This window comes from Monomorium pharaonis, chromosome 1, assembly GCF_013373865.1.
Source record: "Monomorium pharaonis isolate MP-MQ-018 chromosome 1, ASM1337386v2, whole genome shotgun sequence".
NCBI classification, from domain to species: Eukaryota; Metazoa; Arthropoda; class Insecta; order Hymenoptera; family Formicidae; genus Monomorium; species Monomorium pharaonis.
The window spans coordinates 13467424-13491213 of NC_050467.1; the positions used below are offsets into that span (position 1 = coordinate 13467424).

The 23790-nt window shown below is 35.5% G+C and overlaps 2 protein-coding genes and 2 long non-coding RNA genes across 4 annotated transcripts; 2 read left to right on the forward strand and 2 right to left on the reverse strand.

Annotated features, from left to right (window-relative positions):
• Positions 1-116: 116 nt before the first annotated feature.
• Positions 117-1542, reverse strand: LOC114254930. Its single transcript, XR_003626230.2, has 2 exons — positions 728-1542; positions 117-652 (listed from the first exon to the last, which is right to left on the reverse strand). It is a non-coding gene; the product is annotated as an uncharacterized LOC114254930 (long non-coding RNA).
• A 2328-nt stretch (positions 1543-3870) lies between these two features.
• Positions 3871-4808, forward strand: LOC118646048. The gene is made up of 2 exons (XR_004963681.1): positions 3871-4420; positions 4568-4808. It is a non-coding gene; the product is annotated as an uncharacterized LOC118646048 (long non-coding RNA).
• Positions 4809-8822: 4014 nt separating this feature from the next.
• Positions 8823-12368, forward strand: LOC118646301. Its single transcript, XM_036288884.1, has 2 exons — positions 8823-9570; positions 11947-12368. The coding sequence occupies exons 1-2, from the start codon at positions 8836-8838 to the stop codon at positions 11998-12000; spliced, it is 789 nt and encodes a 262-aa protein (XP_036144777.1). The 5' UTR covers positions 8823-8835; the 3' UTR covers positions 12001-12368.
• Positions 12369-18877: 6509 nt separating this feature from the next.
• On the reverse strand, positions 18878-22803 carry LOC118646485 (trichohyalin-like). Its single transcript, XM_036289487.1, has 3 exons — positions 22162-22803; positions 19273-21978; positions 18878-19111 (listed from the first exon to the last, which is right to left on the reverse strand). The coding sequence occupies exons 1-3, from the start codon at positions 22801-22803 to the stop codon at positions 18878-18880; spliced, it is 3582 nt and encodes a 1193-aa protein (XP_036145380.1).
• Positions 22804-23790: the final 987 nt, after the last annotated feature.

The window sequence follows — 23790 nt, forward strand, 5'->3', positions numbered from 1 at the left end:
ATTTGTGTATTAATAGTTATAATTGATGTATTAACCCTAATCCTACATCTGGAATAGAATTAACCTTATTGGTTTTTGACTTGTTTTAGACTTAGTTTTTTGCTTAGCTTCATGAATTTTTTTTTCACTATTTTAAAATTTAAATTGCCCCAAAATAACTTTTGGACATTATTTTTAGAAGTTTCAAAAATGTTAAATTTTTTTGAGCAAAATGTTTGATAATATACGATGAGTAATTCACATTGTGTAATAATTTAAAGAGGCTGCAATGTATTACAGCCCTTGTGTAGAATACCGAATTATTTGATATTAATATATTATTTTGAATGTGTAGGATTAGGATAATAGCGTAAGTTAATGCGTCAAGCGTTGTTTCTGAACCATGTCAATAAAGTAAACACGTGTTTAAAATTTTTAAGTTTTCAAATATTTTTTGACATAAACTTTTAATCGATAATTCCTTATAAAAGAGTTTATATCATGTTTTTTATAAAAATTATTGATAAATAAAGTAAAACTTGTAGTCGACGCAACTGGTCAAATTTATTAAAATTTAACGGTTACGACGTTTCGGCCCTCGCTTTGAGCCCTTTTCAAGTACAGATCAATCCACTATAAATTTGTAATTCGTGTCAGCGAATTATGATTTAAACTATAAACAAAAACCGAACGATTGAGGCAAAATACTTAAATTCTATACGTGCAATTAGACAAGCTCACAACTTACGTGTTGATACATATATACGAACTCAGTGTCCAGTCAAAATCATTATAATGTATATAAAAAATGTAAATTTTAAAAAATTATTGATCCTAACTTTAATTATCGTTGTCCATAATAGACTGTCCTTTATTCTTATGACGCTGATTGTCGCATCAAGGTGCAGTCACATGGGGCCAGCGTATAGCGTACCGGCATATGGCGTAAAAAAATTAGACCAACACGAATCACAAGGTTTACGCTCGTTTTGTTAGCACAGACATCGACTGTTCCATGGGGCGTATTTACGCCAGCGTTATATATAACGCTGGCGTAAATATAATCAATAAACCAATTAAAAAATCCATTTTGAAAATAAGCTTTGCATAAGACATTGGGATTGGCTTATTAATCCTTACACCGACCTTAAATACGCACTATGGGACAGTCGATGTCTGTGTTAACAAAACAGACGTAAACCTTGTGATTGGTCCAATTCCTTTACGCCATACACCGGTACGCTGTACGCTGGTCCCATGTGACTGCACCTTCAGAAACTGTATTACATTTTGGACTTTAAGTACGAACTTCTACGATCCCTGTAACTTTTAAAATGCATGATTCTGTCTATTAAATATGTTGACTGACAAAAACATCGCAATTGGGATCATTTTTAGACCACTACGAAAGTGTTCACACTTTTACACTGCATACTTTCAACGTATTTATATACACTGGAACCCCGCATTAGCGTACTCCACGTTAGCGGAAGCTATCCCCTCCATATGCACTCGGCCCACATGAGTAGCGTGTGTGGAGGATAGCAATGAGCAATGCAGTCGCGTATTTCACGGAGTGGGAGTGAAACCAAGCAATAGGAGATAACCCCGCGTTAGCGGATCAAAGCCCCGAACAGTCCGCTAACGCGGGGTTCCAGTGTACATGTTGTGAATGTTTAAAAATAGCACGACCTACTTAAAATTTTGGAAACATCTACAAACTATCCTAACCCTTTATATTTTAAGTATAAGCAAATTCAGATATATCATCATCAAAAGACACGGTAGTGTCTCGCGCCATGTAAAGTAGTAGCAGCACAAGACACCAACATATATTAGTTGGCAAATGAATTAAAAATTATTAAAAATTATCTTATCCAATCATTTGGAAATATTTGGAAAAAACTTTTTAGAGTTTAGAAAATCATAGAATAATCACAATTAATTATAAAATTGATTAAACACGTAGTTAGCAGAAAGTGTCTAAAAAAAATTTTTTTTTAATTCAATCGCTCCTGAATTATTTGGATAAAGTATCGATATAATTTTTATTATTTGGGAAACAACCCTATTCTAATAAAAATTAATTAAAGGTCAATATTTTGTTTTAATGTCTGCACTATAGTGCAATAAAGTGTAAATACTTTTCTCTACTCTCCAATCCATTTTGGAATAAAATTTGATCATTCTAATTGTTTATAACGATTCTCAAACAGTTAGAATTAATGATCGAAAATAAAAAATATTAAGGTCGTCTGCTAAATGATCGGAACTGATTTACTGAATGCACCTATTCACGGGCAATGTACAACGTTTTGTTGGGTGTCATCTGCCATTCGGTGCATGGTTTTATCTACGTTCGTCTATCGCTATTTTATTAGGTATTCTCCTTATTTCATCGAAAATTATATATTCGGAAGCATTGAATACAGTACAATAACAGGTAATTAAGCTATCATACCGACGAGATGTAACGATTACGAATATGCTCCGCGGCCAGAAGCGCATGCTCTATCTAGCACAAGTCGTGCAAAAAATGCGCGAATTTCAAATGTCTATAATATACGTATTTTTAAGAGCATCTCATTTTGCGTGGAAGTCGCAAACCATGTGATGCCAAGATTGTTCGCGCACGCGCACGCACGCACGCACGCACGCACGCACGCACGCACGCACACACACACACACACACACACACACACACACACACACACACACACACACACACACACACACACACACACACACACGGGACTGTTCCGATTGCGCACATAAACAATTGGACACAGTCGCGATTGGACACGGACTTGATTGGACACAGACCTGACTGGACATGGACCCGATTGCACACCGACCCGATTGCATGCGGACCCGATTGCGCACCGACCCGATTGCACACGACTCGTTTGCACACGGACCCGATTAGACACAGACCTTTGAGTATATACATAGAGGAGGAATACCAGCACTGAAAGTGAGTCCAAGATCTGTGCGAGAGAGAAAGGTATATCATGATACTTGCCCTCTCTGCGCATGCTTAAATGTAATATAGACGCTATAAGTTCCAATGGCTGGCATTGTGTATGTTTTCACACACATACAATTCATACATTAAGTACAGAACAGTACAGAAGTACACAAAAAGTGTTAAAACTGCGGTGCAGGTAATGATATTGACGCATGCGCAGAGAGAGCAAGTATCACGATATACCTTTCTCTCTCGCACAGATCTTGGACACACTTTTGGTCTACATAAAACAAAGCAATTTCTTCTCCATGTATATATACTCAAAGACACAAACCCGATTGGACACAGTCTCGATTGCACACGGACCCGATTGCACACGATACGATTCCGCATTGCAGATAGTACATGGGTTAGCGACTTGAACGGGGTGGGTGCGGGAGGGGAGCAAAGCCCCCCCTTGCACTTCCCTCGTGTGTGTGTGTGCACAAAGCATTTTCTGCACCACATAGGTTTGCGACTATAAAATATGTATAAGAAAGAAAAATATTATAATAAATATTTTGTACGTATTTTTATGTCTGAGTTTGCCAAGTATAAAAAAATTATAAATATTTATGAAAATATTAAAAATAAATATTTATGCTATTATAATCCAAAAATATAAAAAATATTTCGAGTTTATATACCATAAATATTTTTCAGTACATTTTAAAAATATATTTTATAGATTGTTAATAATAATTTTTGTATTATTTCCAAACAATTTATGAAAAACAATTATATAACTTTTAAAAAATGTTTTTTAAAAATAAATTTGTAAAATATTTATAAAAATTTATGCTAAATTTTCTGTGCTATCTAGGTTGTTTTTGCATTATTCTGCAATGCGGAATCGTATCGTGTGCAAACGGGTCGGTACGCAATCGGATCTGTGTGCAAACGGGTCCGTGTGCAAATGGATCGTGCGCAATCGGGTCTGTGTGCAATCGGGTCCGTGTGGAAACGGGTCCGTGTGGAAACGGGTCCGTGTGGAAACGGGTCGTGTGCAATCGGGTCGGTGTGCAAACGGGTCCGTGTACAATCGGGTTGGTATGCAATCAAGTCCGTGTGCAATCGGGTCCGTGTCCAATCGGGTCTGTGTCCAATCGAGTCCGTGTCCAATCGGGTCTGTGTCCAATCAGGAAATACTACCTGTCCAATCGCTTATGTGCGCAAACGGACCTCACCCCCCACCCACACACACACACATAGCACACACACACGAGGGGGAAAAAGTGCAAGAGGGGTCTTCGACCCCCTCCCGCACCCACCTCGTCCAAGTTGCAACCCATGTACGTTGGGTGCGTTTGAGAATACATTTAGTTGGCATTGGGAAAAAAAGTTGGCAATATTGTTAATTCCCAGTGCTGCGTTTCATGTCTCCCAACTGACAAGAGACTAAAGCAAATTGAATTACTTGTAGTGCTGAAAGAGGTATATAAATAATTATTAAACATTCTAATAATAGTGCCAATACATTGTTTAACGTCAAATTTACGTATAACTCATATGCAAGTCATATACAAATATATTTTTACTTATTATTTTATATTTGAGTATAACATAAATATGTACTTACAGGTCCTTTTTTGCTACATTGCTATTGAACAATCAATATATCATCCTAGAAGAATGTATTTTACTTGTTTACATCCTCAAGTAATGACTCTTCTACAGACAACGATGACAATAATGAAGCATTGCAAAATATTTTATTCGATAAAGATGAAAACAATAGAAATGAAAGAAGAATAGTACCAAAAATTAATAATTATATAAAGCATGTTGTTGTAAGATATACAAATATAGAATTTAAATCACATTTCAAGTTAGTCATGTCATTTAATTGTAATTTCATATTATTACTAAGGTTGGGTAGCAACGCCGTTACCGTTTTCGTTACTTTTATATATCTGTAACGGTAACGGTAACGTCGTTACATTTTTACAGTAACGAACTCAGCCGATACTTTTATCGTTACTTTAGTTTCCAATTATCCTTTATATCTGTTCAATAGATCGAGCGCTGATAACGCGCATTATTCTTGATTGGATAACAATATTCCGATATAGGGGGCTGAAGTCAATGTCACATGAGAATGCCTTGTTGAAATATCCTGTTAATGCAATGCGTGAACCTTTTATTTTGAGATTTAAAATTCGACTCTAGACAGTCGTCTTCAATACGGAAATACACTTACTCGAAAAAAAAGCGGTACACCTAAAATTTGTCAAAAAATCACTAACTTCCAATGACGATAACTACGCGAGTAATAAAGATAGAAAGGTTTCTAAAAAAAGAAATTAAAGCTTCAAATGTCTACTTTAAGAATTGATTTAGTAAAATTTTGCGTAATAATTTTTTTCAAAATGGCGTATGACAAAGCGAGAGCATGCGAAATTGAAAAATATTGGTCCGAGTTTGCGACGATCCATGGCGTGAGGCAAGTATCGCAACTTAATGGGATAAAAAGCATGCGATAGTACAGAGTTTTCCCTTCAAAATACTTTTTTACTCTTCTCGATACGATAATTTTTCGCTGAGATATGCGCATTTAAAGTAAAAAACTGCCTTTTTATTCAAATTCTTAAGTAATTTATTCAATTCTTAAAGTAAACATTTGAAGCTTTAATTTCTCTTTTTAGAAACCTTTTTATCTTTATTACTCGCGTAGTTATCGTCATTGGAAGTTTAGTGATTTTTTGACAAATTTTAAGTGTACCGCTTTTTTTTCGACTGAGTGTACATACAATGTATAAAGTTTATACATTGTATGTACACTCAGTCGAAAAAAAGCGGTTCACCTAAAATTTGTCAAAAAATCACTAAATATCTCACTTTATACTATAAACTATCTGTCAGATTATAGGTTACGTGCAATAAATGCAATTATAAAATATTTATTTTCATATTTTATAATATATTTTAAATATATGTTTGAAAAATATTCTTTACCTTATTAGTCTAGAAAAATTAGACTTTTTGGGAGAAAAAATTATTCACAGCGCAAGAAAATTTTTTAATCACGCGAATGGACCAGGCATATCTATCGTAGAACGCTCCTGACACAAGGCCACGCGCGCGATCGGCGGCTCGGCCGTCGAGCCTAGAGCGATAGTAGAGGTATAGCAGGCGGTGCCTCAGGAATCGAGGCGAAATGTGCAACTAATTCCGAGCACTGATTTATACGTATTTAACGCGTGAAATAAATAATTTAAAAAAGAAAAAAATTAATTAGAACGTTCATTCGAGGAGATATAAGAAAATAGTTTAGCTCGTTAATCTCGTCTCGTTGAGATAGCCCAGTTTAAAAAAAAAATCGTCTTGGACGCTTTGTTCCCGAGATATTAACGATTGAAGTAATTTGAACGCGCCAGATCAATTTTGTACGCGGTCGCCTGGCCACGCGCTAGCAGGCGAAATGCGTGCGCGCGCGTGCCGCCGGCCACCGCTCTCGAGTGATACTGCTTTTGTTAACACGTTTACAGTGGTTAATCTTCATGAATCGCTTCGAATTTTTGGGAAAAGTTACTTTAATTATTTAATAAGACGCTGTCAAAATTTCAGCTCTTAATATTCATAACTGTAGCAACAGTGATTTTTCAAAGAAAAAAAATTATCTCTGCTTCTGAGCAATCTAGGACAATGTTCTTTTTAAAAAAATTTTAAAAAAAATCGCACCTTTCAAATGCATTTTATCCTATTTTGATAGCGTTAATATTTTAAAAATTATTTAATTATTAATTACTTATTTTTTACGTTTATTTGAGACACATAATTGCATTGCACACATTTTGCAATATTGATATATAATACTGCAACTTTTTAAAAAGAGAAAAAACTTTGATTTAGGTTCGTGCATGGTCTCAAAAATGTAGAAATTAAATTTTAGTGGAGCGCGTTTTGGATAAACAATTGACATTACTCGAAAAGTTGTTAATATTTTTTGGTGAAATTTGGTACACTTTTTTATCGTCATAAAAGTTATATTTTCCTAAAATTTCAAATGCTTAAGTTAATTTTTAAGAAAGTTATAAACAATTTAAAAAATGGCCATTTTTCATGGTTTTTTCTACTTTACAACTAAACTAATCGACCGATCTTAATAAATTAAATTTATTATTGTAGATCTACTTAATATCTACAACTTTTGTTTAAAACTTTTTTCGATTCCGTTTTTAGTTTACGAGGCGCAAACAAAAAACTGCTTTTTCCTCACTGCAACCCGTAATTTTGCAATAACCCCAGCTTTTTGCGAGTGGCAAATGTATCTGTCTTAATCTACATATATTAATTGTGCTTTACGCACAATCAAACTTGAGTTATCAATTTTTTCCCAAAACGGCTCTTTTTCGAGCTAATTTTCCTGGACTATATATCTTAGGATGCATTCCAATAGTCACTGCTAGTACTAAAAGTCTATAGTATATGTATATGAAACGTGAAGTATAGATTTTCAATACTGGAAGTGTAAGGCCGCTGCTACCGCTGACTTCCCTAGTCTAGTAAGCACGCTACCGCTGGTTGTTAGTTTGCGTGCGCAGTGACGTCACGGCGACATCAACTCATGTGATTGGCCAATGCAAGGCACGTGGCCGGAACACGCGCTGCGTGGACGAGTCCTTTGTGAAGGGACGAAGAACAAGGGACTCGTGCCCCGAAAGTCCTAACGAGTGGTTAGGTCATGCGTCTCGGACGCTCTTAAGTTCGCGAACCGTCTACGGACTCGACTTTGAGATTGCGAGCGCATATACACGTCGGGTTAGTACTTAGTCCGGTAAACCGCGTCACTGTAACGGAACGCAGTAATAAACCCAGTTTTTATAAACTAAAAGACAGTGCGTCGTCATTTTCTGATCGCCGGTGAACGATCCCCTTTTCTCCACGTCCCTGAAATCCTGACCAACCTAAGAGTTTCCGGTACTTGAGATAACCTCTAACAAGGCTCTTACAGCTCAGAAGTGGGATTCCTGCCGCTCACACGTCAGAAAAATTTTTTCTCTTTTTGTCGGTACACGTGGGTGTGAAAATATCGCGTGACGCAATATACGACAAGCCGCCATCATTAGAAAGTGCGTGTTCAAACGTGTTGGCTGATGCAAGATGGACTTGAAGGCTCTAGAAAAGCTTAGTTACGAGCAGTTAGTTAAAAAAGCTCACTCTTTTAAACTACAAAAAATCCCAAAAACCAAACAGGCTCTACTGGATGCGCTCATAGATCATCTGGAAAATTACAGCCCGCTGAATGAAATAAGAAATCCTCAACAGGAAGATTCAGCAAGCTCAACACAAACAACAAGTTTCACATTAACTGGAACAATTCCAAAAGTATTGCATACACCTACTACTAATAAATCACAAAGTACTGATACTACAGATATTAGTATAACGCAGCTGGTCGCACTAATGCAGCATCAACAAATAGCAATGCAAAATCAAATCAAAGAACTAATGGATTATCAACATCAATCCACGTTAAAATATCAAAAAGACATGAATCAACTATTTTCTACTTTGCAATCTTTTCAAGGTAATCAACGAGGGACTCAAAATATTCCTGTAGAAAATCAAAATAATTTACAACGAGCTCAGGATATAGAAGGAAGCCATAGATCTTCTACGCCACAACGAAACTTTCAAGACAATTCAGACGATGACATGGAAGGAAGTCACAGGTTTCTTATACCTCAACACAACGCTCAGGAAAACTTTTCATTTTCTTCTGGTCATGCAACAAAATTTTTAAGTTCACAAATCCCTTTTTTTCCGGTGCGGAGGAAGATAACGTAGAAAGATGGATCGAGAAAATTGAAACCATAGCTGAACTTCATGGAATTTCCTCCATTGCAATGTTATCAGCAGCGACAACGAAATTATCTAAATCTGCCAGGAAGTGGTTTGACCTATCAACCGGATCAATCACACGGTCATGGACAACTTTCAAAGAAGCCATAACAAACAGATTCAAAAGAAGAGTTAATTTTAGTGCGGTTATGCGCAAAGTAGATGCAAGAAAATGGTTCTACAGTAATGAATCTTTTCAAGAATATGCAATGGAGAAATTAGCTTTGATACATTGTTTAAATTTAAGTGAATCTGATACCATACAATTACTTATTGACGGTATCGGAAGTATAGCAATAAAATCAACTGCTCTTAATCTTGCACTTAAGATTGATAAAATTGATGAATTCCTCGAGAACATGCATCATATTACTTCAGCCATTGAACGGACTAAAAAATCTCCAGTCCTTAATGCAAAATTTGAAAGATCCAAAGACAATGAATATAAGAAGACTGATCAACATTCGAAGACTGATCAACAAGTGAAGATGGAGAAGAACCTTTACTGTGTATTCTGCCATAAAAGGAACCACAACAAAGAAGATTGCTTTAAGTTGAAAAGGAAATCAGCAGAAGATCCACAATCTCCCCAAAATACAGCCGGTGCAGTCACCACTGAAGTCGACGAACACACGGATCATGCCATTCCCGCAGATAACATTGTAGCAAGCGTTGCGTTGTCTGATGAGAGCGATGGTAGGAAATTAGTCACCAATAATTCGGTAATCGAAATTAATAAGGTAAATGGAAAAACGTGTTTTTTATTCGCTCTACTAGATACGGGTAGCCCGATATCCTTTATTAGCTTTAAAACTTACAAAGAATTTTTTAATAATATCAATTCTTTAGCTTTTTCCAATCAAGCGTACAAAGCTCTCAATAATTTACCGATAGATATTATTGGCTCTGTCGAATCGATTATCAATGTAAAATTATTACCTTTCCCAGCTAAAGTAATTTTACACATTCTTCAAAGAAATTCTTTTTCTTCGCATATAATTCTTGGTCGTGATTTTTTATACGAAAATAAAATTACCGTAACTGTCAATCTTTCTGAAAAAGAAACACAAAATAATTTTAAATTATTCAAAGAAAGCCTCTACAGAAATTGTCGAAGATTCTAATAATATAGAAAACGTGTTATCGGAAATTGAAATTGATTTTGATACTAATGTTAAAAACCAATTAATCTCTACCATTTTAGAAGTCGAAAATACACAAGTTACGCATATTAACGACGATTATTACGTTAAGGTTTCACTTAAAGATGATAATACATACGCATATTTACCTAGAAGATTCGCATATTCTGAACGTATTCAATTGAGAGATATTACCGATGACCTACTCAAAAGAAACATCATTAAATATAGTACGTCACCTTACTGTGCTAGGATAGTGCCAGTCAGGAAGAAAAACGGTACTTTACGATTATGCGTCGATCTCCGACCTCTAAACGAAAAAGTCTTTAAACAAAAATATCCCTTTCCCATTATTGAAGACTGTTTAAACAGAATAGCAAATAAAAGCATTTTTACTCTGCTTGACTTAAAAGATGGCTTTCACAACATAAAAATTCACCCAGACTGTACTAAACTTTTTGCTTTTGCGACCCCGGATGGTCAGTTTGAGTACAACCGTCTACCCTTTGGATATTGTGAAGCCCCAGCTGAATTCCAAAAAAGGATATTAATGATTTTACAACCTTTAATTAGAGAAGATAAAGTAATCGTTTACATCGACGATATACTAATTCCATCTTATACTATTGAAGATAATTTAAGTGTACTCAAACAAATTTTACTCTTATTAAAACAATATAACTTTGAAGTCAATTATAAAAAATGCCTATTTTTAAAAACAACTATTGAATATCTTGGATACATAATATGTCCTACAGGAATTACATTAAGTCCTAGACATACTCAGGCTGTAGCAAATTTCCCATCGCCAAAAAAGATTTTAGAATTGCAAAGATTCCTAGGATTAGCAAACTATTTTCGAAAATTTATTAAGGATTACGCAATCAAAACCAAACCATTACAAAATTTATTACGTCAAAATGTCAAATTCAATTTCGATGATAAATGTCTATTAGCTTTTAACCTTATTAAAAAAGAATTAACGTCATATCCTGTTTTAAGACTCTTTAATCCTCAATTTGATACTGAATTGCATACAGATGCTAGTTCATTAGCTATCGCAGGCATTTTATTACAAAAGCAAACCGACAAAAGCTGGTCACCCATAGCTTTCTTTAGTCAAGCCACAAACAAATCCGAAGCTAATTATCATAGCTTCGAATTAGAAATGCTTGCAGTAATCAGATCGGTGGAAAGATTCCACATCTATCTTTATGGTTTAAATTTTACAATAGTTACCGATTGCAATGCTCTGGTACATGCAATTAATAAAGCTCATCTTAACCCTCGCATTGCACGATGGACTCTTAAGTTACAAGACTATTCATTCAAAATTACTCACAGAGACAGCTCACGAATGACTCACGTAGACGCATTAAGCAGAATCGTTAGTTATTTAGAAGCAATGCCTCTTGAAAAAGAGCTGCAATTCAGACAAGCACAAGACGATAGATTACAAGCCTTAGCTGAATCATTAGTTTTACAAGATCATGACAAGTTCGAATTATTTGACGGACTCGTTTATAGAAAAGGTACACCTACACCGCGCTTTGTTGTACCAGACCAAATGATTAACAATGTCATAAGAGCATATCATGATGAAATGGCCCACTGTGGTCTAGAGAAAACCGTACAAGGAATCGCAGCTAATTATTGGTTTTCCTCTTTTAGAAAAAGAATAAAAAATTATTTAGATAATTGCTTGGTTTGTCTCATAACGAATTCCTCGATAAATACTAGAGAAGGAGATATGCAAATCACGGATACTCCTTCAGCGCCCTTTCAAATAGTACACACAGATCATTATGGGCCCCTAAAAGAATCATCAAATGGCTCCAAACACATTGATAATTATTGACGCCTTTTCTCGATTTACACATTTTTTTCCAGTTAAATCTACTAATTCAAAAGAAACGATTAAAAATCTTACTACTGTTTTTAAAACTTTTGGTAATCCTACGATATTAATTTCAGATCGAGGAACTGCCTTCACCTCTCAGGAGTTTACAGAATTTTTATCGAATTTAAATATTAAACATCGTTTGGTGGCAGTTGCAGCCCCATGGGCTAATGGTTTAGTTGAGAGAGTAAACAGATTTCTTAAATCATCCCTAAGAAAAATCGTAGATGAACAATTATTATGGGATAAACATATCGACACTGTCCAGTACGTAATGAATACAGTAGAACCCCGCGTTAGCGTACTCCGCGTTAGCGGAAACTATCCCCTCCATATGCACTCGGTCCACATGAGTAGCGTGTGTGGGGATAGCAATGCAGTCACGTAGTATGTAAGCAGTTACGACGTATTCTTAAAGATTTATGCAAGATTTTAATGTGTAATTAATTCATTTAAGACTAAGAAATGGCTAATATTTTTTTAAATTTAAGAATTTATTATTTTGTCTACATGGTCATTAAAAATTGTCTCAAAAAATTGTTTCAAAATATTATTCGTGTAATATAAATAAAAATATATTTTTATATAAATTTTTATTTGAAAAATTCACGCACATGTAAATAAAATAGCCAACACTAATTTAAAATAAATTGTTTAAATGTAATCACATAAAAAAGGAACACCGATTGCAATCAAAGCTGGATTTCTAATTTGATAATATTTTATTTATAAATTATATGTTAGAAAATAATAATAAATTAGAAGTGTAGGGAATATAAAATATTCGGGAATATAATTTAGAGGTACGAGATGTGAGTTTTTCGGACGGCTATAGATACGATTGACTTAATCTGAGACGCTCTGCTTGCAATTTTATGATCGAATACATTTAGTCTTAAGCGTAAACATTAACTGGTTACATGGCAATACCGTTACGTCTCTGAATTTCATGGAGTGGGAGTGAAACCAAGCAATAGGAGATAACCCCGCGTTAGCGGACCAGAGCCCCGACCAGTCCGCTAACGCGGGGTTCCACTGTAATACGTTCCATTCCGCTTTAGGAGCATCGCCGTCCAAAGTCTTATTAGATTATGATCAGAAAAATCATTCAGACATTAGACTTGTTAATGCACTTAAAAACTTTGCGAAAGTAGAATTAGATTCTTCTAAAGAATTAGAGAATGCGAGACTAATAGCCTTAGAAGCCACTAGAAAACTAAAAGATTATAACAAACAATACTATGATGAGAAACATAGAAGACAAACGTTATATAATGTTAATGATAAAGTATTAATTAGAGATTCAACCGTTAAGCCAGGAGAAGATAGAAAATTAAAACCCTGTTACAAAGGCCCTTATATAATATCAAAAATATTAAATAATAATAGATATGTTGTCTGTGATATTCCAGGTTTTAATATAACCCAAAAACCTTACAATTTAATTCTCTCGTCAGACCGTATTAAACCGTGGATCACTCTATAAGCTGTTTCTATTTATTAGTTATTAAGCTTACGAATTAAGATTTTATTAAGTTTTACATTGTTATAAGAACTGCAATCTTAATACTTTACGAATTCTCATAACGTGTAATACTACCTCATTATTATTATAATTATCATTGCTACTGTAAAGTTATAATATTATACTACTTATCTTATACTAATATGCATAATTGTCTAACTGTGATACCAACAGTCAATTACATATAATACGTTAGTTTTATAATTCAATTTAATTTGCGTTTTCTTTGTTTAAACGGTGTTCGTAGAATTTAACCTGCGTTATTATATTGAAAATACCTTATATTGAGTTCTTTTATTTTAAGTTACCCTTTAGGTTTTAATTTTCTTTTTGTTACTGTGCGTCATAAAAATTTGTATTAAGTTTTCAGCATTCGAGTCGAATGCTATCGTCAGGAATGGCCGAAGCTGTAAGGCCGCTGCTACCGCTGACCAGTGATGGGAACTCGCGAGATATTTCTCGCGCACGCGCATCTAAGCAACAGCGGCGCAGCGCATTAACGTATATATTTAGTGGTACTGTAAAGGTCCTAATATTCATCGATAAAAGAATGTGAAGAATATTGTAAAGAGAAAAGTTTTTATTAATATTTTATATTAAAACAAAATCCTACTTATGAGCAATAATAAATTTTATTTATTTAATATATATTTTTGTAACAATTATAGCCGATTTATTACATAAATATCAACATTTATTATAAGAAACTTGTAAAAATCTTATTAGCATTTTTGCACTAAAATTGAACAGAATAAATATGGCGCATTAAAACAACATATAATAAAAATAAAATATAGCCACTTATACGCATGTTTGGACCCTTGTAGACACCCGATATAGTACCTACAACCGTCACTGAAAAAGTACTGATACGTCACCTCACGCATGCGCACAAACGCGCCTGCCGCGCGGAATATCTCGCGAGTTCCCATCACTGCCGCTGACTTCCCTAGTCTAGTAAGCACGCTACCGCTAGTTGTTAGTTTGCGTGCGCAGTGACGTCACGGCGACATCAACTCATGTGATTGGCCAATGCAAGGCACGTGGCTGGAACACGCGCTGCGTGGACGAGTCCTTTGTGAAGGGACGAAGAACAAGGGACTCGTGCCCCGAAAGTCCTAACGAGTGGTCATGCGTCTCGGACGCTCTTAAGTTCGCGAACCGTCTACGGACTCGACTTTGAGATTGCGAGCGCATATACACGTCGGTTTAGCACTTAGTCCGGTAAACCGCGTCACTGTAACGGAACGCAGTAATAAACCCAGTTTTTATAAACTAAAAGACAGTGCGTCGTCATTTTCTGATCGCCGGTGAACGATCCCCTTTTCTCCACGTCCCTGAAATCCTGACCAATCTAAGAGTTTCCGGTACTTGAGATAACCTCTAACAAGGCTCTTACAGAAGTAAATATTGGAATGCTTAATAACATTAATTTTTAAAAACAAAGTTTAATAAAAAATTTTGACAAAATGACATTTGTAAATTACAAATAAATTCTTACAAAGATAAATATACTAAAAAAATAGAGATATTAATATAAAGAATTAGAATAATTATTAGTTGAGTTTAATATAAAAAAGCTTGCTATATAGACTAGTTTAAAGTTTTAAGTTTCAATATTGATTATTAAATAATGTAATTTTATAATCTAACATCTCACTTTAGCATTTCAAAAAAGTAACAAATCGTTACTTTGTAAGTAACGGTAACGGTAACGCGTTATTTTTTAAAATAAGTAACGAGTAATGGTAACGAGTTACTTTTTACAAAAAGTAACGGTAACGGTAACACGTTACATTTTTAAGGTGACGTTCTCAACCCTGATTATTACGTCCGCAAAATACAAAATGTTTATTAATAATATATAGTGATATTATATATTTATTACAGGATGGAACGTGATACATTTAACTTCTTATTGTATTTAATTAGACCAAAATTTTTTATTCAATGGGAGGGAACAAGTTGATGTGATGAAACAATTATTGATAACTATTTGTTTTGGCGACACCAGACTCTTATCGCTCTATATCCGAAAGATTTGCCAGATCAACTGCATGGTTTTCTGTAAAGAGTAGTTCGAGCAGCATTCGAAATAAGATTATCAGATGGCCTATTCATGAAGAAGCTCAAAGAACATGGACTAATAAGCAAATATTATACGGATTCCCTAAAGTTTTGGGTATTATTGATGGAACCCATATAAATATTGCCCGGCCAAAGAGACGTTACTAGTTACATAAATAGGAAAAGTAGATTCTCTATGCAGTTACAAGTAAGAAATAGTTTTGTTTATTTTTCTAAATCGAAAAATAATAAATACAAAAAATTAATATAAACACTCAAAATTAATATATATTGAACAATGCTTAAAAAATGTGAATTTATTAAAAATAACTATATTTTCGTTTTAGGCTATCTGTAGTGATAAGTTGTCTTTCATTTATGTATTTGCCGAAATGCCACCCACATAGAAACAAAACCTCCTATGGACGTCCATTGGATGTCTGTCATGAAAGTTTGGAACTTCCAGTGGACGTCCATTGGACATCCAATACAGAGCCATTGGAAAGCAACAGTTCCGCATTGGGTCCACCTTCATTGGACGTCATCAAGGATGTCTACTGGACGTTGTGTGGATCGTTGTTGGGGGCTTTATGGAGCCTCGATGGACGTCTGGCGTTAACAAAATGCAAAAGTGCCTTTATTCAAGAATATTTTATACTTAAAATAGCGTTGAGTATAAATATTTCTTGATTAAATGTATTATTATATTTCTTATAAATATTTTATTAAACATTTTTTTTAAATAAAAATTTTTATTTTATCCTATACATTTTTATCAATCTTTTTTACGAACTGATATAGTTTATCAATCTTGTACTATATGTTGATGGCGAAATCTTACTTCCTTCTGTACTCTTGACGAGCCTCTTCTATTCACCTAGAAAGTGCATTTTACTCACAAGAAACACACCACGTAGCGGTGAGTAGTGAAGGTTTCATGGAACCTCGGTGGATAATTGACGGACGTTTTGTGTAGAGGAGCCTCGATTCCACGAAACATCCGTCAGTCGTTCATCGAGACTCGTGAAGCCTCTAGCAATAATCCATGAAATGTCCATCAGTCGTCCATCGAGGCTTTGTTAAGCCTCTATTAATTATCCGCGTAACGTATAATGGATATCTTTTAAGATGTTTAACAGAAATCTATTATAGAGATAAGATGGATCATCTATCTGACTGCCACAATGGAAGTAAATAGTCCATAGAGCTATGAAAGTTTAGTGGACATCTATCTAACTTCCATCATGGAAGTAAATATCCAATGGAGCCATTGAAGTTTACTGGATTTCTAATAGACGTCCATCTGACTTCCACTATGGACACGGACGTCCCATGGATCTATGGAGGTTTAGCGGACGTCCACTGGACATCCACTGGATGCCAATTTCTATGTGGGCAGAAAGTTCACGATATAAGATTTTTTCTTTATTCTGGAGTACAGCAATATTGCACTACGGAATATTTCTCTGAGGATAGCCATTTATTAAGTGACGCACCCAGGTAGTAAACACAAGTCGTTTTGACGTTAAATTTTAATCATTCCCTGACTATTATTGACGTCACTAATTGACGTCTTAATGACGTTAAAATGACGGTCTAATGTCACAGACTATTGACGTCACAATAAAGATGACATTTTTATGATTATCCCAAGTAGTAAAAGCCGCCGTTATTTTGACGTTTTAGAAAATATTTCGGGTACATGTCCTATAAATGCAGCACTTGCAATTTGAAAATATTGAAATAACATAATTATAATGTAAAAAAAAATAAATTTATATTGTTTCTCAACAAGCATCGTTATCCCCACCACACCATAGTCACATCTGGCATTGCCTAACTTCTGCGGTCACCCATCCAACTCTCGAGGCCGGTATTCATAGTCGAATCTTATTTCAAGATCGTCTCAAGCAATGTCTTAAGATGCTAGTACGATTCTGTGATTGGCTGATGGCATCTTAAAACAGTACTTAAGATAATCTTAAATATAAGATCCGACTATGAATATCAACCGCCGTCGACATTGCTTGACTTCGAAGATCGTACGCAACCTAACAACAGTTCGCGTTGATCCATGAACACTTGATGCTCATGAATACATATTTGTTATAGATCAGTTCAATAGATGTCAGAAACATGAAACATATAGTTAAATAATATTTATAAATAAATATAAATCTACAGTTTTTTTACTGATTTTTACATATGCGAAATAACATGTAGAATAACTTATAAAAATATGTTTTTGTTCTGTTCTTTTGATAAAGCTAAATTATATCTCACAGACAGCACACAATATAAAATATTTATAAAATATTTACAAAATATTTATAATATTTATTTGAATATTTTATAAATATTTTTGTGGTCTTAGATTTGACAGATCATAAAGATTTATCTATAAAGATAAATATTATAAAAATATTTATGAAATATTTATAAATATTTACAAAACATTACTTGTATAAATCTTTATTTTTTGTTTACCATAAATATTGTATAAAATATTTAGTCTATATTTTAATAATATGTTAAATAAAAATTTTTTCCTTCATGTACTATATATAAAATATGTATAAAATATTTATATAATATCTTTAAAAAATAAATATTAAAAAATATTTATAAATATTTATTATAAATATTGTGTGCTGTCTGGGATAATTCTGAATATATAGAGATTGATGGTGATTAATATATAGTCTTTGGATAGAATCAAGTTTTTTTATGTTTGTTTATATGTTTATATGTTGGATTATGTTTATACAAATTAATACAAAATAAACGCATAAAATTCAAATTATTATATTTGCTAACCGAGAGGCAGGATCAAATTAATTTATTTATTTATTTATTTATTTATTTATTTCACATAATCCTTGCCTTTCGGCTTAGGATGGCTTCCAGTTTTTCAAATTTTCAAATTTTATACAATTGTGTGTGTGAGTTTGTGCGTGTGTGTGTGCGTTTTATGTTTGTATGTGTGTGTGTGGTGCTGTTAATATGCTAGAATATAGTATAATATCCTTACTCTAGGTAACTATATATCTAAATCACAGTATAAAACTTTGGTGTAGTAGCTGCCTGATTCTCCATGAATAACTTGTGTTAAATTGAATTAAGATAATGAGCTTAAATAAAATAAACATAAGACAAAAGATAACATAAAAGATAAAAATGAATATAAAGTGTTGACTCAAACTTAGATTTAGATTTAGATTAAATTAAATTGAATTGAATTATTGTATTATAACTGAATTTAGTGCTGGAACTTTGAACCGTTCGACTTTTCCAAAACAGATTCCTTCCGAAACAGTGCGTATAACGGTTGAGGCTCACTCAGGCTGTGGCTCACTTGAGGTTGTTCTCACCCCTCCTTTCACTCCTTCTTCTCTTTCTTCTTTCTTTCTCCATTAATCCTTTTCATCTCCTCCAGACCCCTGCCATCCTCGTTCAACAATTCCCGAACCTGAATGTCGCTCCTTGTTGCAAGGCATGTCCGAATTATGTGTTCCAGGGTCTCCACCTCTTCTCCGCATAATCTGCAAGCCTTGTCCTCTTCCCCCTTCCAGTGTTGGTTTCCTTTGCATTCGTTTCCGCATCTGTATCTTGCTATTAGACGTCTCTCCTTTCTTTTCTTTTTCCCTCTTAGGTATTCCGGCATTTTCTCTGTTGTAATCTCTTTATATGTTATATTGTACTTCGATTCGGCAATCTTCTTCCTTCTCTCTTCTCTCTCCTTGTCCTCGATCCTCATCAGAATTGTTTTTATTTGATCTTCGTTTCTTGTCTCTCTCTCTTTCCTTACCTCCCTCTCCATCCCTATTCCTCTAAAAAATGTGCTTCTCGCTGCCTCCCACTTGCTTTCCTCTCTTGCTACTCTTTCTCTGTCCAGGTCCTTGATGCATTCTGCTACTAATTTCTTCTCGCTGTTCCTTGCTTTTTCTTCATATTTTAACGCTCTTTTCAGTGCTTCTATTCTTATTTCTTTCATCTTTGTTTCCTCTTTCAGAATGTAGTTCGGTGTTGTTGTGTCTAAACCTAAAACCCATTTGGTGTACTTCCTTTTTATCCTGTCTAATCTCGCTTCATTTGTCCAGCCCCAGATCTCCGCTCCGTACAACGCAATACTTCCCACCAAAGCTTCGAACATCTTGACTCTTCTGGCGTAGTCGTCCTTGAATAACCTTTCTCCTATGCTCCACGTCTTCTTCATTGCCACTGTTGCTCTCTTGTACCTTTCCACGATGTGTTTCTCCGTACCTCCGTTTTTCTGCAATATATATCCTAAATATTTTATTTCCTTGACTTCCTCGATGCTTTGGTCTCCCCACCTCCATTCCCTTTTCTTCTTCCTTCCTCTTCCATCCTCGAATACTAGTATCTTCGACTTTTCTGTGCTGAGTAACATATTTTTCTTCTCTAAGTATCTCTTAAAACGATTTATCATTCCTTTTAGTTCTTCTTCGCTTTTCGCTACTAGTACCATGTCATCCGCGTATGAAATTGTCCAGAATTTTTCTCTTCCTACTGTTACACCTCCTACCTGTTCCTTCTTCATCTCCTCTTCTAAGTCCATAACATATATATTAAACAGTGTAGGGCTCATCGGGCATCCCTGTCGTACCCCTCTCTCCGTCCAAAAATCTTCCGTCCTTCTCTCTCCTATTCTTACCGTGTTCTTCGTTTCCCTATAGGATTCCATGACTCTTCTCCTTAGATGGTCGTCCACTCCTATATGCTTCACCATTCGATTCAACTCCTGCCTATCTACTCTATCGAATGCCGCTTTCAGATCCGCGAAAAACGCAAAAACTTTCCCTCTCTTTCTGCTTAATTCCTTGTTTACGACATAGTTTAGCACGTATATCGCATCTACCGTCCCTCTTCCTTTCCTAAAACCGAATTGAGTTTCTCGAAGTTTTTCCTCTGTTGCCTCCATCAACCTGTTGTTCAAAATACTAGCATACATCTTATAAGCTGTGTTCAAAAGTGTCACTCCTCTGTAATTACCAACTTCACTCTTATCTCCTTTTTTAAAAATCGGACAGATTATCCCTTTGTTCCAGTCTCCTGGTAACTTTCCGTGTTTCCATACTCCATTCAACAGTCTTACAAGCACCTCTCCTACTTCTCCTGGCACATACTTCCACGCCTCGTTCTCTATGCCGTCTTCCCCTGGGGCTTTCCCCAACTTTAGCTCCCTCCATTGGATATACAATTCTTCGGTCGTTAGTTCTGTTGCCTCTTCCTCTAGGTTCTCTTCCCCTACATCTCTCCTGTTCTCCTCTTCTTCCTGATGCCAGGTCATCTTTTCTTCTTTCCCTCCAAGTAGATCCATGAAGTGTTTTTTCCAGTTTCCCAGCTCTATTTCTTCGTCTATGCCTTCTCTCTTCTTTCTATATCTATTTATGTGTTTCCATGCCTCTTTTTCTGTGCTGATGTTCTTCAATTTCCACTCCTCTTCTATCTCGTGTCTTTCCTTTTCATCTTTGCACCATTCTTTATATTGTTTCCTTTTCTGTATATAATCTTCTCGACTGATCTTTCCTTTTTTCATTCTTCTCATCATCGCTCTTAAATATCTCTTCTCTCTCTTCCATTCCTTACTGTGCCATACTTTCTTTCCGAGTTTCCATTTCCCTCTCTTCTTTTTGTGCTTCGTGATTGAACTTTTCACCTTTGTCTTCAATTCCTGCCAAATTTTTTCGATCTCATTTTGTTCACAAGTCCATCCTTCGCAGCGTTCTCTGTATTGCATTCTTCCTTCTTCACTCCAGTCACTCACCTCAATAAATTCCGTCTCCTCTTCTCTTTTACTCGACTGTATGATCGATCCTTCTAATTCCACTTCTAGAGGCACGTGGTCTGACTCCGTCCTGTCTCCTTCTACGACTATCTTGATGTCCTCTTCCGCCTTTTCATTTGCAATTACATAATCCACAACTGAAGTTCCGACTTCCCCGATATAAGTCCAGTCTCCTTCCTTGTTATAGCTTCCATTAAGAATCATCCATCCTCTCTCCACAATTTTGCTTATTAACAATCGTCCCTCTCTATTAATCACTTTGTCCCTTGATTCCCTCGATGTTCTTGTCTTTCCTTCTTCTTCTCTAATTGGACCTCCTTCTCTTCCAGTCCTTGCATTGCAGTCTCCTCCTATCATTAAGAACTCTTCCTCTTCTTCTTGAATTAATTCCGTTAAGGCATCCATAGTTTCTTCTATGTCCTGGCTGTATACCGTGACAATTCTCCATCTGTTTCCGTTGTGAATCAGTTTATTCTCCGCTATTCCATAACCTAGCTTTCTGAAAATATTATCCTTTACGCTCTTATTCACCGCTGTAATTATACCTCCTCTGGCTCTCCCTTTCTTGTGCTCTCTCCTTGCCGGTATACAATTCCACCTGAATTTATTTGGCAGCTTATCTTTTATTCTCCTCCATCCTTCCTCTTCAATCCATGTCTCTGTTAAACCTAAAACGTCGAATTCCTCTAAGTATTCCCACGTATCCTCATTTAAGTGTGATAGACCCGCAACATTCCAAAAACATAATCGTAATCCTCCTCCTCTCTTCTCCTTCTCTCCCTTGACTTCTTCTCATTCATTCCTTCTTCCTTCCTCGATTTCCTTCTTCTTATCGTTCCACTTGTAAACCTGGTCTCCGATAATTAATTTCATATATCCTACCTTTACCTTTCGTCCTTTTTCTCTTTCCGATCTAGCTCTCTCTCTCAATTTCCTCTGAATTCCCCTTTCCTCCTTTGTTAGGTCGTCTTCTATCCAAATTCCTTGCCTTAACTCTTTTTTCCTGACCATAATCTCTCTTTTCTGCTCCCGGTTTTCTAGGCTAGCAATTACAATATCTTTTTCTTTTATTCTTGTCCTAAAAGCCTTTTCTACTCCTACCTCCACTTTTAAATTTTCTTTTATGAATTTACTCACCTCTTCTTCTACTCTTTCATTTTTCCAACTTACTCCTTTTATGACTATGTTTCTCCTCCGTGCTTCTCTCTCTTTCCTCTCGTTTGTCTTCTCTAGCTCTTCTATCCTTTGCACGAGCTCTTCTTTCTCCCTTTTCCACTCGATCTTCTCTCTTTCTCTCTCCGCTTCTCTTAATCTCCTCTCTTCCTCCATTTCCTTCCTGATTTTTTTCAGTTGATCTTCCAAGCTCTCCATTATACTCTCTTTCAATTTTTCCATCTGATTTCTCATATATTCCATTTCCTTGATTATTCTCTCCATGTGGCTCGAGTTTCCCTCCTCGCCGCTTATCCATTTGTCCAGCTTGGCCTTGCTATCCTGTAGGGCCTTGCTCCTACTTACCGGTGGCGCCATCTCTTCGTTTCACCTTTCACTACTGTCTCCTCCTTTACCGGTGATCCTGCCTCTCTTTCCAGGACTCTTAACCTCACTTCGTCTGTGCTTGCTTTATCTGTGTTTATCTTCTCGCCCCTGTCTTAGAACTATTTCTCTTCTTTCCTTCGTTTTTCGCTTCTCCTTGGCTTTCTTCCTGATTCTTCTCTGTGTCCTGTACTCACTTCTTTCGCTACGATTTGGCTACTGAAACGCTGCCGCTTTCTGCGAGACTTTCACACTCCGCCATATCCCAACCGGAAGTCCGGATCAAATTAATACGTTATAATAACGTCACGGAATGACAGCGAGAAATAGGATCAAAATATTACGTCATAAAGACGTCATTAAATAACGGCAATATGCCGTCATTTAAATGTCATGGTCGCATTTTGGTCATAGGACGTCATTCGTACCAATATGACCAAAATTTGACGTCAAAATAACTTGATAGGAAAATGTTATGGTACTATTCTATGATAATGGACACTTAACAAAAAGACAGAAAAGATTTAACATTTGTTTATTATCTTTTCGAGTAATTGTGGAAAAAGCAATTGGGTATTAAAAGGACGATGACGTTATTTCTTGGATAAGTTACCAGTGACAAGGACAGACTTAGTTCCATATTATATAGTTACTTGTTGTGTATTACACAATTTGTTTATTAAAAAATGATGACATCAAAATACTAATTTTTGATCATATGTTATACATAATGGAACCACTAGCTAGCAATAACGAATTAAAAGAAGGAAATATTAAGAAAAATAGATTAATGAAAATAATTCCAAATAATTATGATGACTGAAAGAAATGAACTAGCTTCACAATGTGTGTGTGTGTGTGTGTGTGTGTGTGTGTGTGTGTGTGTGTGTGTGTGTGTGCGTGCGCACGCACGCACGAAGCAGTCTCTTCACCACATGGGTTTGCGACTTTACACGCAAAACGAGATGCTCGTAAAAATAC